Below are 15,102 nucleotides of genomic sequence, written 5' to 3'. Positions count from 1 at the left end.
AATAAAAATCTATATTTTAAAAATAAAAAGAAACTTGTTAAATGTCAAAAGTCACTATGGCAATGTGTGTCCAGAGGTGTGCTTCCCAAAGTCAGGCTTTCAACTTTACGATCTGTCTACTCACTCCTAACACTCTTTTCCATAAAGTATTCTTTCGTTGTTCCTCTTCTAAATTCTCATTTCTACTAAAACTGTCATGATGATGAATTTCTACAGTAGTTGATATTAAAGAGTAGATGTGAAGAAGAAAGAGAAAAAAGTAAAGAAAACAAATTAGATGAGCAAGGCCACAACATCAAAAGCTTTCCAGAACCTTAAGTACTCAAGTGAAACTTTATATATATATATATTTTTTAAAAAATGATTTCAACTAGCAAAGTACTAAAGTCAACATAATGGTTTTGAATCCTTCTCTTTGCTGCTAGAAATTTGCCGTTATTTTCTTTACCATTACATATTTGTGGACAGCTTTAAAAAATTTTTCATTAACTCATATACCCCCTTTCAAAATTCAATATAGTAAAACAAAATAATCCTTAAATATTTAAAGTTCATCATCAAAAAAAAAAATTCATCATACCTATCATAAAAGTTAAATATATGATTCCTTGGAACTATATTTAAAATATGTTATAGTATGATGAAACTCAGAAGTTTTTACACACATATTCAAGGAAATTAATGTGTATTTAAACTGGCTGGTGAATGTCATGCAAGAAGAGCAAAACGAAAGTATAGAAACTGCAGCAGAAAGCCTAAAGATTTCCATGTAATTCATGAATAGTTTATGATACTTTAAACTTTAGTTGACAATGCTTCAAGTGGAATTTAAATGACAATTGTCTTGATTCTGTATTATTATATAAAAGAATAAGTGATTCATTCCTTATTAAAAAAAAACAATTTAAACAGAAACCAATCAGACATCTCTAGCATCCTATAACACATTTAGGAACTTAAGTTTTCACAAGATGTCAAACATTTTTATACATTCATAAATTATATCACCTATCTCCACCAAATGTTTGTATATACAGTAAATAAAACCTGTAATTCTCTTATACCTAATGCACAGAAAACATTCTTCTACTGACTAAACAGTGACTTTAAGTACCAATAATACAGTTAAAAAACCACATGTAACAATGAGCTTAGGGTCAGAATACCTTTGTAAGAAATCCTACCTCCATCATATATTAGCATTAACCCTGGGCTGGTCAGTTAATCTCTTAGGACATATTTCCTTATTTGTATAATAAGAGAGTTGGGACAGTTTATTTCCAAGGTTCTCCTTTGTTCTTAAAACTTAATGAGTCCTTTGGGGATGGACATGTATACCCTGCTATATTTAAAATGGATAACCAACAAGGACCTACTATAGAGCGCATTGAACCTTGCCCACTGTAATGAGGCAGCCTGGATGGCAGCGGAATTTAGGGGAGAATGGATACATGTATATGTATGGCTGAGTCCTTTTGCTCTTCACCTTAAACTATCACAACACTGTCAATTGGCTATATCCCAATACATCATGGATCATAGCCTTATCATGGTGAAGGGGCTTGGGTAACTCAATGAAGCTATGAACCATTTACTTTTTTTTTTTTTTTTAAGTTTTTTTTTTTTTTTTATTAGTTGGAGGCTAATTACTTCAAAACATTTCAGTGGGTTTTGTCATACATTGATAAAGAACATTACAGCATACTAACACATATATATGGAATTTAGAAAGATGGTAACGATAACCCTATATGCAAAACAGAAAAAGAGACACAGAAATACAGAACAGACTTTTGAACTCTGTGGGAGAAGGTGAGGGTGGGATGTTTCAAAAGAACAGCATCTATACTATCTATGGTGAAACAGATCATCAGCCCAGGTGGGATGCATGAGACAAGTGCTTGGGCCTGGTGCACTGGGAAGACCCAGAGGAATCGGGTGGAGAGGGAGGTGGGAGGGGGGATCGGGATGGGGAATACGTGTAAATCTATGGCTGAACCATTTACTTTTTACAAAATAAAAAAAACAAAAACTTAATGACTCTAATGTTTAGTGAGGAATCTACAAGGATTCTGACTAGAATATTCCACAAATAAAGAATACTGCCGGGATAAAAGGCTCAGGTCCCAAAACCTAGCTTACCTCTCCAAAATGGGTTTCTTCTCAAAAGCAAAATGCGTGATAAATGGCATCAAAGTCAAAGTGAAAGTCAGTCAGTAGTGTCCAACTTTTTGTGACCCCATGAACTATTCATGGAATTCTCTAGGCCAGAATACTGGAGTGGGTAGCCTTTCCCTTCTCCAGGGAATCTTCCCAACCCAGGGATTGAACCCAGGTCTCTCACATTGCAGGTGGATCCTTTACGAGCTGAGCCACAAGGGAAGCCCAAGAATACTGGAGTGGGTAGCCAAAATTTGAGCACACTCCAGGAGTTGGTGACGGACAGGGAAGCCTGGCGTGCTGCATTCCACAGGGTCGAAAAAGTCAGACACGACTGAACTGACCTGAGCCTATCCCTTCTCCAGTGGATCTTCCCAACCCAGGAATCGAACCGGGGTCTCCTGCACTGCAGGCAGAGTCTTTATCAACTGAGCTATCAGGGAAGCCCAAATGGCATAAAATAATCACATTTTATTTGTTTACTTTTTTTATTTTGGCTGTGCTGGGTCTTCATTGCTGCACGGGCTTTTCCTCTAGCTGTGGAGAGCAGAGGCTACTCTATAGTTGCAATGTGTGGGTTTTTCACTGCAGTGGCTTCTCTCGTTATGGAGCACGGACTCTAGGGCCTGTGGGCTTCGATAGCTGCAACTCACAGGCCCAACGGTGTGGCGCATGGGCTTAGCTGCCCTGCGGCACGTGGTATCTTCTCAGATCAGGGGTCATACCAGTGTCTCTTGCACTTGCAAGAGGGTTCTTCATCACTGAGCCACCAGGAAAGCCCATCAAATAATTAAATTTTAAAAGATTATGACCATCAGCAAATTTCAAGATCTAAATTATAAGAAACTTTGACTTCTAACGTAGTAGGAAGAGTAAATATCAGCTTGTTGTCATGACAGCTATGTCAAACAGTTTTGTATTTTTAAAAAAAGGTACTGTTGACCATGATATGACAGGGATTTTTAAAAATTATACCTTAGTTTCACATACTGCATAAATGCATACTAAAAATTTTAGTAGAAATTATCTTATCCTAGTGATTCATCCTTCTATAGTATGTGATTGACAGTTTCTCTACACATGTGAGATCTTGTCTATCCCTGAAGTGGTCATTATAGTTCATAAAGCCACAATGCATTTTTACAACACAGAGAAGGTTTTACAAACATTTGTCTTATGTTGCTTTCATCTCCCTAGGATTTCTTCCCCAAGAATGATTTTTAAAAGCTGTTTGAACAGAGAAATTTTGATGCTTCAGTGGTAATTTGGTACTTGTGTTAACTTCATTAGTATTCATTCTTATTTTATCAATATATTGTTTACTATTTTATGCTATTCTTTATAGTTTTACTGTAAGTTAAGCAACATAGTGACATAATGCTTTCAAAGATACTCTCCTAACTGTGTGGAAAAATTCAAGGAGCTGATGTTAAAATTTTTATTCTGGAATATTCTCACAAAATCAGAATGAACCCCTAGTATTTTTCATCAGGGAATTCATGAAAGGAACACCTCAAATAGAAAGTAAAAGCTCTCTGAAGTAGTTTTATTTTCAAAGGGTTTTCAAGAAGCTCTCTAAAAGGTTTCTGGTGGCATCGTGATATTTATGGGAATATATAATAATCAGAGATGTTAGTTATTATGTACTCATATGCAAATCTGCTACAAGTATAAATTAGTAAAAGTTTTAAAAATAAGCAAATTGGAGGTATACATCAAGAACCCTAATAGTACTCTTGTTTTTCTACTTTTCTATATTTTCCACTTATAAGTTGTTTCTACACAGTGCTCCCTGCTTTAAAAAATGTATGCCCTTTGATCTAACAGTTGTACTAGAAATAGAATTCTTCCATGAAACTTTAAAGAGTTATGTAATAGCAAACAAAACTGGAAACAAGCTAAGTATCTATATACTTAACTAGTACTATACTTAACTAGTACTATACTTAACTAATACTATACTTAACTAGTACTATACTTAACTAATGGGGAATATTTAAGTAAGTTATATATTCACTTAATATAAATATTAAAATCATAACACATGAAAATGCTAATGAAATAATCTTAAATGAAAAGTACAGAAACATATGCTATCAAATGCTCATATCAAATTTTAATACTGCATAACAAAAAAAGATTTTAAAACAACAAAAAGCTAAAAAAAAAAAAAAACAAAACTAAGAAATGCACCGAGAACCTCACATTTTTCTAAAGACAATATAAATGGCCAATAAGCACATGAAAAGATGCTCAGTATCACTAATCATTAGAGAAAAGCAAATCAGACTACAATGAGTTACCACCTCACACCCATTAGGATGGCTATTACCAAAAATAAAGGGGAGGAAGAGGAGGAAGAAGAAAAGAAAGAGAGTGAGGAGGAGGAAGGAGAAACAGATGTAGATGAGAACATGGGAGAAACTGGAATTCTTATGCATTGCTGACCGGAATGTAAAAGGGTGCTGCCACTGTGGAAAACAGTAAGGCAGTTCCTCAACAAATCAAAAATTTAATTACTATAGGATCTAGCAAGCCCACTCTGAACATACGCCGAGAAGAATTTAAAGTAGGATCTGGAAGAGAGGTGTGTGATACTCATGCTCACAGCAACATTATCCACGATAGCCAAAAGGTAAGATCAACACGAGAGTCCATCAACAGACAACTGAATAAACAAAATGTGGCATATACATATATATCCATGCAGTAAGTTACTATTTAGTCTTAGAAGGAAAGGAAATTATGCAATATGCTACAACATGGATGAATCTTGAGGTATTATGCTGAATGAAATAAGCCAGTCATAAAAAACTAACACTGTATAATTCCACCTATATGAGGTACTTAGAGTAGTTAAAATTATAGAGACAGAAACTATAGTAGTTGCCAGGGGCTGAAAGGACAGGAGAATGTGAAATTGTTGAATGGATACAGAATTTCAGTTTTACAAGATGAAAAGTTATGGGGAATGGATGGTGGTAATGGTTGCAACATCAATGAGAATGTATTTAATACCACTGAATGATATACTTAAAAATGATTAAGATGGTAAATTTTATGTTATGTGTATTTACCACAATAAAAAATTTAGCTATGGTTATAATATGCTCAAGATAAAAATCAAAACATAAACAAAATAATAGCTTCTTAAAATCAAAGACAATAATAATAGTAATAACAGAAAAATACCTTGCAGTTCTGTAGCAGTCGTATGAGATGTTCAAAGCAGTTACTGTTAAGAAAAATAGCCTGAAGAACAGGTCTATCTGTGCAGTCTAACATGGCCGTGATGGTATCTAGGAAAATAAAAACAAAATTGTCCATTAATAAAGTGGGATATTTGGGATCACAGAAATATTCACTCTAGCTGTATATTTAACTTAGGCATTTCAGCTGACAAATATTCTGGCCTAGAGAATTACAAAGAGTAGGACACGACTGAGCAACTTTCACTCTCACTCACTCACTTATTTCTTGATAAGAAAAGTGAACATTTTTATACTTTATTATCAAAAATATTTATTTTTGCATATATGAGTTATAAATATTTTTCAGAGGTTTACTTAGGTGTTCTTCCATTATAACTTAAGTATAACAAACTGTGGTTCCCAACTTGCTATGAATAAGCAACACCTGATTATATTTGGCAACACAGTTTCATTTATATAGCATAAAATTAACATATAGCCATCATGAAAATGAGAGCTGGGTAATTAATCTATTTGTGATGATGCTTTGGTCCTATTTCCTACTAAAACGATGTCCTCACTTGGAAATCAAGGGGCATTTGACATAGGTAATATGAAAGTTCATAACAAAAAAGAAGTCCATTCAATAAAGACTCAAATTTCCTTATAAACTTCAAATTTATAATTTTAAAACATGACATTTTATAACACAGAATAGGAACTATATAAGGTGAATCTATATACAAAACACTGTTGTAAAGAATCATTAAGTTTCACCAAGAATTTGATGTCCAGAATTTTTTAAATTGGACACCACACGCATACCCACACAAACAATTTTTAAAGTCTCTAGAGGTCTACAACAAACCATTTGTGTTGGCTATATCAGATGGCAGCATATAAAAACTTTTTTCTTTTAACGTCTCTGAATTTTCTAGTTTAGCTATAATGAAAATATTTTATTTCTATAAAAAGGAACTCTCAGTTAATAATATTAGTATACCTGATCATCTAATAAGAATACAAAAAGAAACCGCAGATCTTGGTTAAGGAGTTTGCAGGGAGCAGAGAGAGGGAGAGGGGAAGGAAGTGTGTGAGGGAGGGAAGGAGGGGGAGAGAGCAGCAGCACAGAGGGACACAAAACAACAAACACACAGAAAGAGAAAGAAAAGCAAGACGCGCACACCCGAGGATCTGAGGCATCCAAACAAGAAGCCAGAAACTCGGGAGAGGAAGGCCCCGGTGAAGCAATCGCTACAGAGATGTTAGAGAAGCACATACAAAACTGATTGCATATGACCCTTTGCTTTAGGTTAGAAAGTTACAAATGGCACTTCCTGAAAATTTAGTTTTCCTAAAATTTCAAAATCACAGTTGATTTTCTTTGAGAAGATTACAACTTTCAAAAGAGAATATAAAATCTCAATTTTGTCACTGCTAAAGCAAATACATGAAAGACAATAAATTCCACATTATTTTAAAGTCAAAATCTATAAACAGTCACCCCAAATCTGAATTAAACATTCACTATTTTCTATACAATGGCCATGAATTCTAAATGAAAATGGAGACTAGAAATGTAAAACAACTAGATTCCAAGAAAACTGAACACAATAAACATCATCTAATACTCACTCAGCATTCTGATCTGAAGAGCTATGAACCGGTTTTCCCACTGTCTGGACCTCCTTTGGTTAGGTAAAGCTGAATGATCTGAATTTAGCAATTTAAAATAGTTCTCCAGAATAGTGCTGGTTTCCACCTGACGCTGATCAGAGCTGCTAGTGAGAAGGATATGCACCACTTCCGTAAGGCACTTCAGAGTAAGTTCTACCTTCCTACCCACTTCTTCAGGATTTCCGTCCTCCCAAGAATCACAGTCAGCCAAAACTCTCATAAGAACTTCCATGGTGGCTGGAGAAATTGCTTGCAAAGCATTCTTCTGAAACATGAGAGACAAAAAAAAGTGAAATGCAAACCTAACTAAAGTGCTATACATTTGCAAAAACAAAGAGAATTTAATAAATCCACAGTTTTTTCTTTACATTAAAAAAATTTTACATGGATACTCTGACAGACACTGCTGGTGTTTTACACATATTAAGTCTTTTCTTCACTACTAATAGAATTCTAATTTTATTCAGAGAGTAATCTGCTCATACAGAAAACTTACTCATCACCCTCCCTCATAGCTAGGGGTAGTCTTTGGTCAAGAATACAAGCCAGTAGACCAGGAAGAGGATATCACTTTACAAATAAAAGAGGGAAGGATCCTTGGCTCCTGGCCTTTTCACCTTTTGCAACTGTGCAGCTATCTGGTGGAGTTTTGCAAATGAGATGCTGTCAGCTTTTCAGTATCTCCTTCAAAGATAATTGGCACCTGCCATTGGTCTCCTTCACTAACCCCCCATCTTTGTGTCTAAAGCGCAGACACAATGGCCAGAACTCCAGAAGCTATTTTGTAGAACAAGACGTAACAGAAAGGATAACAAAGTGACATTCAAAAGGAACCCAAGTCCCTGAAGACCCTAAAGCCACCAAATTCACTCTGGACTGCTTACTGTTTTTTTTTTTTTTTAATGAGAGATAAAGGTAAGCTTCTAATTTAAGCTGTTAGAACTTTACTACTTATTGCTATAGGGCATGGCAACCCACTCCAGTATCCTTGCCAGGAGAATCCCCATGGACAGAGGAGCCTGGGGGGCTACAGTCCATGGGGTGGCAAAGAGTCGGGACAGGACTGAACGACTTTCACTTTCACTTTTAAGGAGTTATAAACCTGATACACCCATGATATACTTCGTGCTTACAATCACAGGCACTTTGTTGAGTAATTTACATATACAATGAGTCATTTGGTCCTTGTGTGTTATTATTTCCACATTATAAATAAAGAAACTAAAACACACATAGTTTACCCAAGGTCATACAACTAGTTAGAAATGACGCAGGATTCAGTCTGGCTCCAGAGCCCTTGCTCTTAACATAGCATGAAACAGCATAAATGTGCTAGCAGGAAGCCAGCATGATGCTGAGGAAAGGGAGGCCGATCACTGGACTTTAAGTCTTCGACTCTTTACGATAAAGGTATTATTATGTCTTTTAGATCCTCAATTTATCTAAATACCCTTGTACTGAGGCTATGTTCAACAGTCTTATGATTTCAGTATAGTTGTAACTACAGCTATGACCCAATTATAGGATTTTGAGTTATTTTCAGTATTTAAAATAATAAACTGGCCTTTAAATATCCATTTGATTTCCATGTGAGTTTTAATTGCTGGAAGTCTCTTAGGGTTCAGTTATGCGGAGGCATTAACAAGTCTGGATTTGTTCAAAAATGGTATGGGCTCCTACCAGCTTCTCCATTAGTCATAAAGAATGTCATTTCCAATTTTGTTCCTATACACTTACTAATTCTTAGTAGTGGAGAAATGATGGAAATGGGGAGGAACTGAAGCAAAAGACAGATATTAGCTAATAAAGCAAAGTGACAAAGCAAATAAAGTGAAAAATAAGATTCTGGTCGCCATTCCTCTCACAACGGAGACTCTCTGTCTTCTATGAGAGTGAAGACGGGAGGGCAAGGCGACCCACTAGGAAACCCAAGCAGTATTATTAGCAATACCCACGATTCTGTCATCAGTAGAAATCATATACATTTTCATGTATTACAGTTACAGTGTCTTTAAACATCATTTATGCTCATCTCTTCTTCGAAATTACATTAGTCACTAGACTTGCTGCTGTATTTTTTTAATTTGCTATGTTATAAAGAAGCCCATTACTACGTAACAGACTTGTTTTATTAATATTTTAGTAACTGCATTTCAGTATAGTTTCCTTTGTGATGGTGTGTATTTTCTTTCAGGCATGTGAAAACATTCTGACAAGGGGCTATATCAGACTGCCAAAAGGGTATGTGGTACAAAATGTGTCAGAAACCTCTGATCTAAATTTTGTGGTTAAATAAAACAAGTAGAATGTTTCTTCTGAACTATAATCCTGTTTTCAACTAGCAGGTAGACTCAAAGTTTACCACAGCTGTTAAGACATTCAACTGAAAAAAATAAACATTACTCGAACTTCTTTATTGTAAATAATTTAAAAAACAGTTGAGTTGAAAAAATGCATATAAACCATGTCTATATGCACTTAATAATTATAAGTATACAGAAAGGTGACTAAATTCATATGTCCTAGGAAATGAAAGTCTGATTTCATCAAATGAACTATTAGAGATGACTATCCTCTATATTCTAAAGTAACAACTGGAAGATGAAAGTCAATACAACTAAGAACTTCAAATACCAAAAACTGTTAAATTTAACTATTTATGCAGTAATTTTATAGTTAATGCTAAAACTAAGTAAGTTAGTTTTAAACGAGATTTAACTTCAGAAAAATATTTGTTCAATAAATTGCAAAAAGACAAAGACTTCATTAAATAATCCATGGCAAACTGTACTCTTTACTGTCATTTTACAGATTAACTTTCAACATGTTCCTCACCTGCCCACCAGCTACTATGGCTCCAAAGAGATGCAATAAGCAACACTTAAGACTCTCCTTGAGATGTTCACTTTCTTGAAAACACTCTGTGAATACAATACACAAAGAACTACATAAGATTTCTTTTTCACAGTATGATTGATTTCTAAGGAATGTCTGAATGGAAATATTAAAAATTATTTGTGAAAGGCTGAAATTTATTAAAAAGCAAGGTTAATATGCATTTTTCATAGGAAAAAAAAAAGAGAAACCATCAATCTTAACATACACATCTGCCTTATTCATTTTTAGGACCAGAGAGCATTCCACTACAATAACATACCTTAATTTACTTAACTAGTTCTCTACTGATAACATTTATGCTTTTTCACTTTCTTTTGATACTGTTAACAATCCAGTAATAAATATCCTTTCACACACATCACTATACACAAAGACAAGATTATAACACGAGAATGATTTCCAATTTTAGACACAAGAACCATTCCAAAAAGAAACAATTTTGAGTTAAAAGGTATTGATAAATTTAAAACATTAAGACATCTCAGCTATGTTGGAATAATTACACTATACAAGGTTTCCTGCTATAAATAACTAGAAAATTTGACAAAATAGGTTTTAGAGATTTTTTTGGTTCTAGAAATTGAAAGTGAACTCAAGGATCACCTCAGTTTCTGATTTATAGACATTATCTGAACAAATGTACAGAAAGGGGGAACCCTAAAAGAACATGGCTATTTCCTGAGATAGGAGACAGAGTACAAATTTGGGGAGGCCTAGGCAACTGGAATTCATAGAGCAGTACTAGAATGGAAGAAGCTATACAGAGAAAGCAAACCAGAAATATGCAAAGGGCTCATTTTGAGTCCAAGTACCAATCCTAATTTAAACCATGAAATCCCACCAGACAGGCAAAAACCTACAAGAAGTTGTAAACCAAATTGTCAGATTTCACACAGATGACAGAGTTCTATTCAGCCAGGAAACACAGAAGGAGGATGTAAAAAAAGATACACTATGTAAATTCTAATCATAAGATTGTTGGAGTGTCAGCAATATACTAGTATCTGACAAAATAGGCAAGAAATATTATCAAGGCAAGGCAAAGAATATTACCATAGATAGAAAGAGACATGAAAAAAAAAAAAAGGAAAAGAAAAAAGAAAAAGAAGAAGAACACACAGATAGAAGAAAAAGAAAAGAGTACATGAAAAATTACAGGCTTTTATACGAAAAGTCTGGCCATGAGTTTTAAGTTTCTCATAGACTTTACATCTACAAGTACTTGAGACAGATATTTTGGGATAAATTAACAAAATATGTGCACAATCTACATGCCGAAAACTATGTAAAATTGACTGAAAAAATAAGTAACATACAAATAATTGATAAGATACATCAGACTCATGAGTTGGAAGTCTAAATATTCTTAAAGTGGCAATTCTCCTCAAATGGTCCCAGAGATTCAATACAATCCCAATCAAAATCCCAGCAAGCTTTTTTGTAACAATACTGAAAAGTGGATTCTAAAACATATATTAAAATGCAAAGGAGCCAGAATAGCAAAAACAACTTGAGAAAGAAGAATAAAGTTGGAGGTTTTAATGACTTCAAGACTTGGTATCAATTCACAATAATCAGTACAGTGTGGGAACAGCATAAAGGCAGACACGCAGAACAAAAAGCCAGAAGTCAACCCACGTTTTACAGCCAACCAATTTCTGACAAACGTGCCAAGGTAATTCAACAGAAGAAACAACAGCTTTTTCAACAAATATTGCTGGAACAATAATGAGAAACCTTTAGGCTAGATACAAAATACTGACTTAAAACAGGGAACTGACCTAATAGAAGAAAACATAAGAGTAAATCTTCATGACCTTGAGGTAATTAGCAAGATTTCTTTGGGAAGACACAAAAACCACAGATCATAAGAAAAATTTTATAAATTAGATTCCATCCAGATTTAAAATTTCTATGTTTTAAAAGACTCAAATGAAAAGATAAACATTCTAGGAGAAAATACTCTCAGTGATCAAGTTTAGAATAATTTTACCATCAAAAACTACAACTGAGGGACTTCCTTGGTGGTCCTATAACTAAGACTGCATTCCCAATGCAGGTGGCCCAGGGTTCAAATCTGGGGTCAGGAACTAGATTTCACATGGCACAACTAAGATCCTGGATGTGCAACAAAAGTCAAAGATCCCACATACTGCAACTAAGACCTGGAGCACCCAAAAATATATAAATAAGTATTAAAAAAAAAAACCTATAACTGATTCTAAAATACCGAGTAAATAAAAGACTGAGTCCACAATGATACATAAAAAAGGGAGAAATAAAACATCTGCCCCACTTAAGTATTCTCTGAACTCATTTTGAAAAAAGTAAAAGAGAAAGATTTAAGTACTTTATGCAGCCTTTTTAGGAATAATTGTAGTTTATCTCCAATTGATGAGGGAAAATTATTTTTACAGAATTTAACAACATATGGAAGTATAAGAATGGAATTTGAAGAGCACAATATTGCAACCCTGAATGAAATAACTGCAAGTATCATCAATGAATGCAAAAATATTAAATGAAAAAGTATTGAAAAATAAGATATTCACTCTTTGCAGGGTAAGAAAAACTCTTTCTCCTTCTCTATAAGAAAATGCACCAAGAATTAAATCACTGGAAATCTGACAAATGTAGACAGTCAATGTGTGACAAATATATTACCAGGCAACACTGTTCATGGTAAAAATGACCCTTGATCTGGACTAGAAGGATTATGACGACTTTAAATAACCTGATGGGAACTTACAACCCTGGGCTTCCCTGATTTGAGTGTAAATTGTAGTTTAGGCATTTCCGTTCCTAGGATTTAGGAGTTACATTCACAGGTATAATGGTATAAGTGTCTTCTATGCAATACTGCACTTCAAAGCCAGGGTGACTCATACACCCGTCAATTTGGTTTCACACCCTCACTTGGAAAATTCAAGAAAAGCCCTTGTAATGTTGTGAGATCTCCTTCTGAAAAGAAATGCCTACACTGTTCCACGGGAATTCTGGCTTTCCCAGTGTGGACAAGTGAGCTTGATTATCTAGCTAAAGCCAGATTCACTACTGGTGGTCAAGCAAAGTATTGCAGTCATCATCACCAAGCAATCAATGAACTAATTGGTAAGCAGACCTTTGCTCCTGTGTAAAATGTCCATAAGATATTTGGTCCATGCCAAAAGCGCCTCGATATTTGGTCCTACCCAAAACTATTCAGCATGAACCAAATATGCTCATTTTGGATAGGACCAAATTTCAAGGACATTTTGGTATAGCCAAATGTCTTACGGACACTTTGCTGTTGTTTAGTCACTAAGTCATGTCTGACTCTTTGCAACCCCATGGAACCAAATGTCTTTATGTACACTTTGTGTTAGTTGCTCCAGTCGCGCCTGACTCTGCGACCCCATGGACTAAAGCCCACCAGACTCCTCCAACCACAGGATTTTCCAGGGAAGAATACTGGACTGGGTTGCTGTTTCCTTCTCCAGGGGATTTCCCTGACCCAGGGATCGAACCTGGGTCTCTTGCATTGTAGGCAGAATCTTTACCGTCTGAGCCATCAGGGAAGACATTTTGGGCAGGATCAATTGCCCTACAAGGGACTATTTCTGTCTTATTTTATTTCTTGGGGGGGGAAAGGTGAAAAAAAAATGTGGTAAAATGGCAAAAGGTTAAAATCTGACAAATTTGAGTGGGAAACACAGGAGGTTGCTATTACGTTCTGCAAAATGTTCTATATTCTTGAAATACAGCATAATCATTTTTTTAAAGAAAGAAAATTAGAGTCCTTACAGATCATACAAATAGGAACCAATTCTCTCAAGGTTATTTTCAGTAAAAGTTCCGAAGTTCCAAAACATACTATTATATTTAAAACATTTAGCTCTTCTCAAAAGAACAACACTTAGAGAACAGTAAATTAAATAAAACCAAGAGGAATAATCACAGCAAAATAACAATCAAGTACTCTAGTAACAGGTTCTTAGAATCTTTATCTTATTAATACAAAAGCTAAAACGAGGTCAGAATCAGAATAAGAATAAGGAATAATCAGAGTAACATCAGAATCAAAGCAAGAGAAATTAGAGCTGTTACTTACGATAAAAGAAAGGGACGAACTCCACTGTGAGAGAAGCTGGTTTATATTTCTGTCTGCTCTTTTCCACAGTAGTAAGGATTCGTCTACCATTAAAAAGAAGTTAATCCCAAATTACAACATGGGCAAACAGAAAAGGCACAATTACAAAAACAATGATAAACAATATTTTGCTTTTCATTTGTATATTAAAAATACACCACCAGAATTGGAATAATCTTGAAAGGGGAGTCTAGCCAATAATTTAAATGCTCACCAACTGAAAGGATTTTTTCTTTTGAATTGTGCAAAATAATTTACAACAGTTAATGGTGAAACATAGCGGCCACATTAAGTCTCGTAACAACTGGAAATAGAAAAAGGAACTAGCCTTTTAAAATTTCCAATCTGTAAAAGAATTTAGTCAATAGTGCTGCTAATGTGGCACCTAAGGCAGTGGCTTATACAGCACGACTAAAATCAAGCTATTTTGTGCCACTTTCTGAAACTTTATCTGGACACACAGACTTCATACTACTGGCTTCCTCCACAATGAAGGATACTAATCTAGAGGGCTGGAATTACTTTTGTGTTTAATCACAATTCCAGTAGTTTTGATGGCTGAAATATTTCTACTGACTTCAGTAAGGCCAACACAAACAGCATGTGCTTTTAGCAAGAACATTTCAATTCAATACAAAATGAGTGTATCTTAGATGGGCATGGTGGGTGTGAGGTTTAGGGAACAAAGGTTACTTTATGATGATCCATCAGCAACTGGTGGCTTGTTGAAAAATTAGAAATATATATATACTTTTCTCATTCCCTGAGCAAGCTTTTAACACTGCTAGAGCCAACAAAAACAGAAAATATTTGGAGGACAACCACATAGAAATTCCATATACTTAAATATGAATTACTGATAAAGCACTCCATTAAGCTGCCTTCCTAACAATCTGAACAATACTCTATTATGTTATTGAAATTATTTTCCTTATAACTCTAAGGAAAGAAAAGCCAATTGATCATAGACTAAGACAAACAGGATAGGACTCAGTACTGATCAACTAAAAAGTTCTAAGATTCAGATCTAATATCAAGATTCACTAG

General features: G+C 34.8%; 1 protein-coding gene across 1 annotated transcript in view; it reads right to left on the bottom strand.

Annotated features, from left to right (window-relative positions):
- Window positions 1–2,594: 2,594 nt before the first annotated feature.
- LOC122436513 (neurobeachin-like protein 1) overlaps window positions 2,595–15,102 on the bottom strand; it is a 32,961-nt gene continuing 20,453 nt past the window's right edge. Inside the window, exons 5-8 of the mRNA XM_043460290.1 lie at window positions 14,017–14,099; window positions 9,864–9,949; window positions 6,987–7,293; window positions 2,595–5,459 (exon numbers count right to left, since the gene is read on the bottom strand). Coding sequence (XP_043316225.1) covers window positions 5,317–5,459; window positions 6,987–7,293; window positions 9,864–9,949; window positions 14,017–14,099 — 619 coding nt within the window. The 3' untranslated portion in view covers window positions 2,595–5,316. The remainder of the gene's footprint in view (window positions 5,460–6,986; window positions 7,294–9,863; window positions 9,950–14,016; window positions 14,100–15,102) is intronic.

The sequence above is a fragment of the Cervus canadensis genome, unplaced genomic scaffold, assembly GCF_019320065.1.
Source record: "Cervus canadensis isolate Bull #8, Minnesota unplaced genomic scaffold, ASM1932006v1 Scaffold_077, whole genome shotgun sequence".
Lineage (NCBI taxonomy): Eukaryota > Metazoa > Chordata > Mammalia > Artiodactyla > Cervidae > Cervus > Cervus canadensis.
This window is presented reverse-complemented; position numbering and strand designations above follow the sequence as displayed.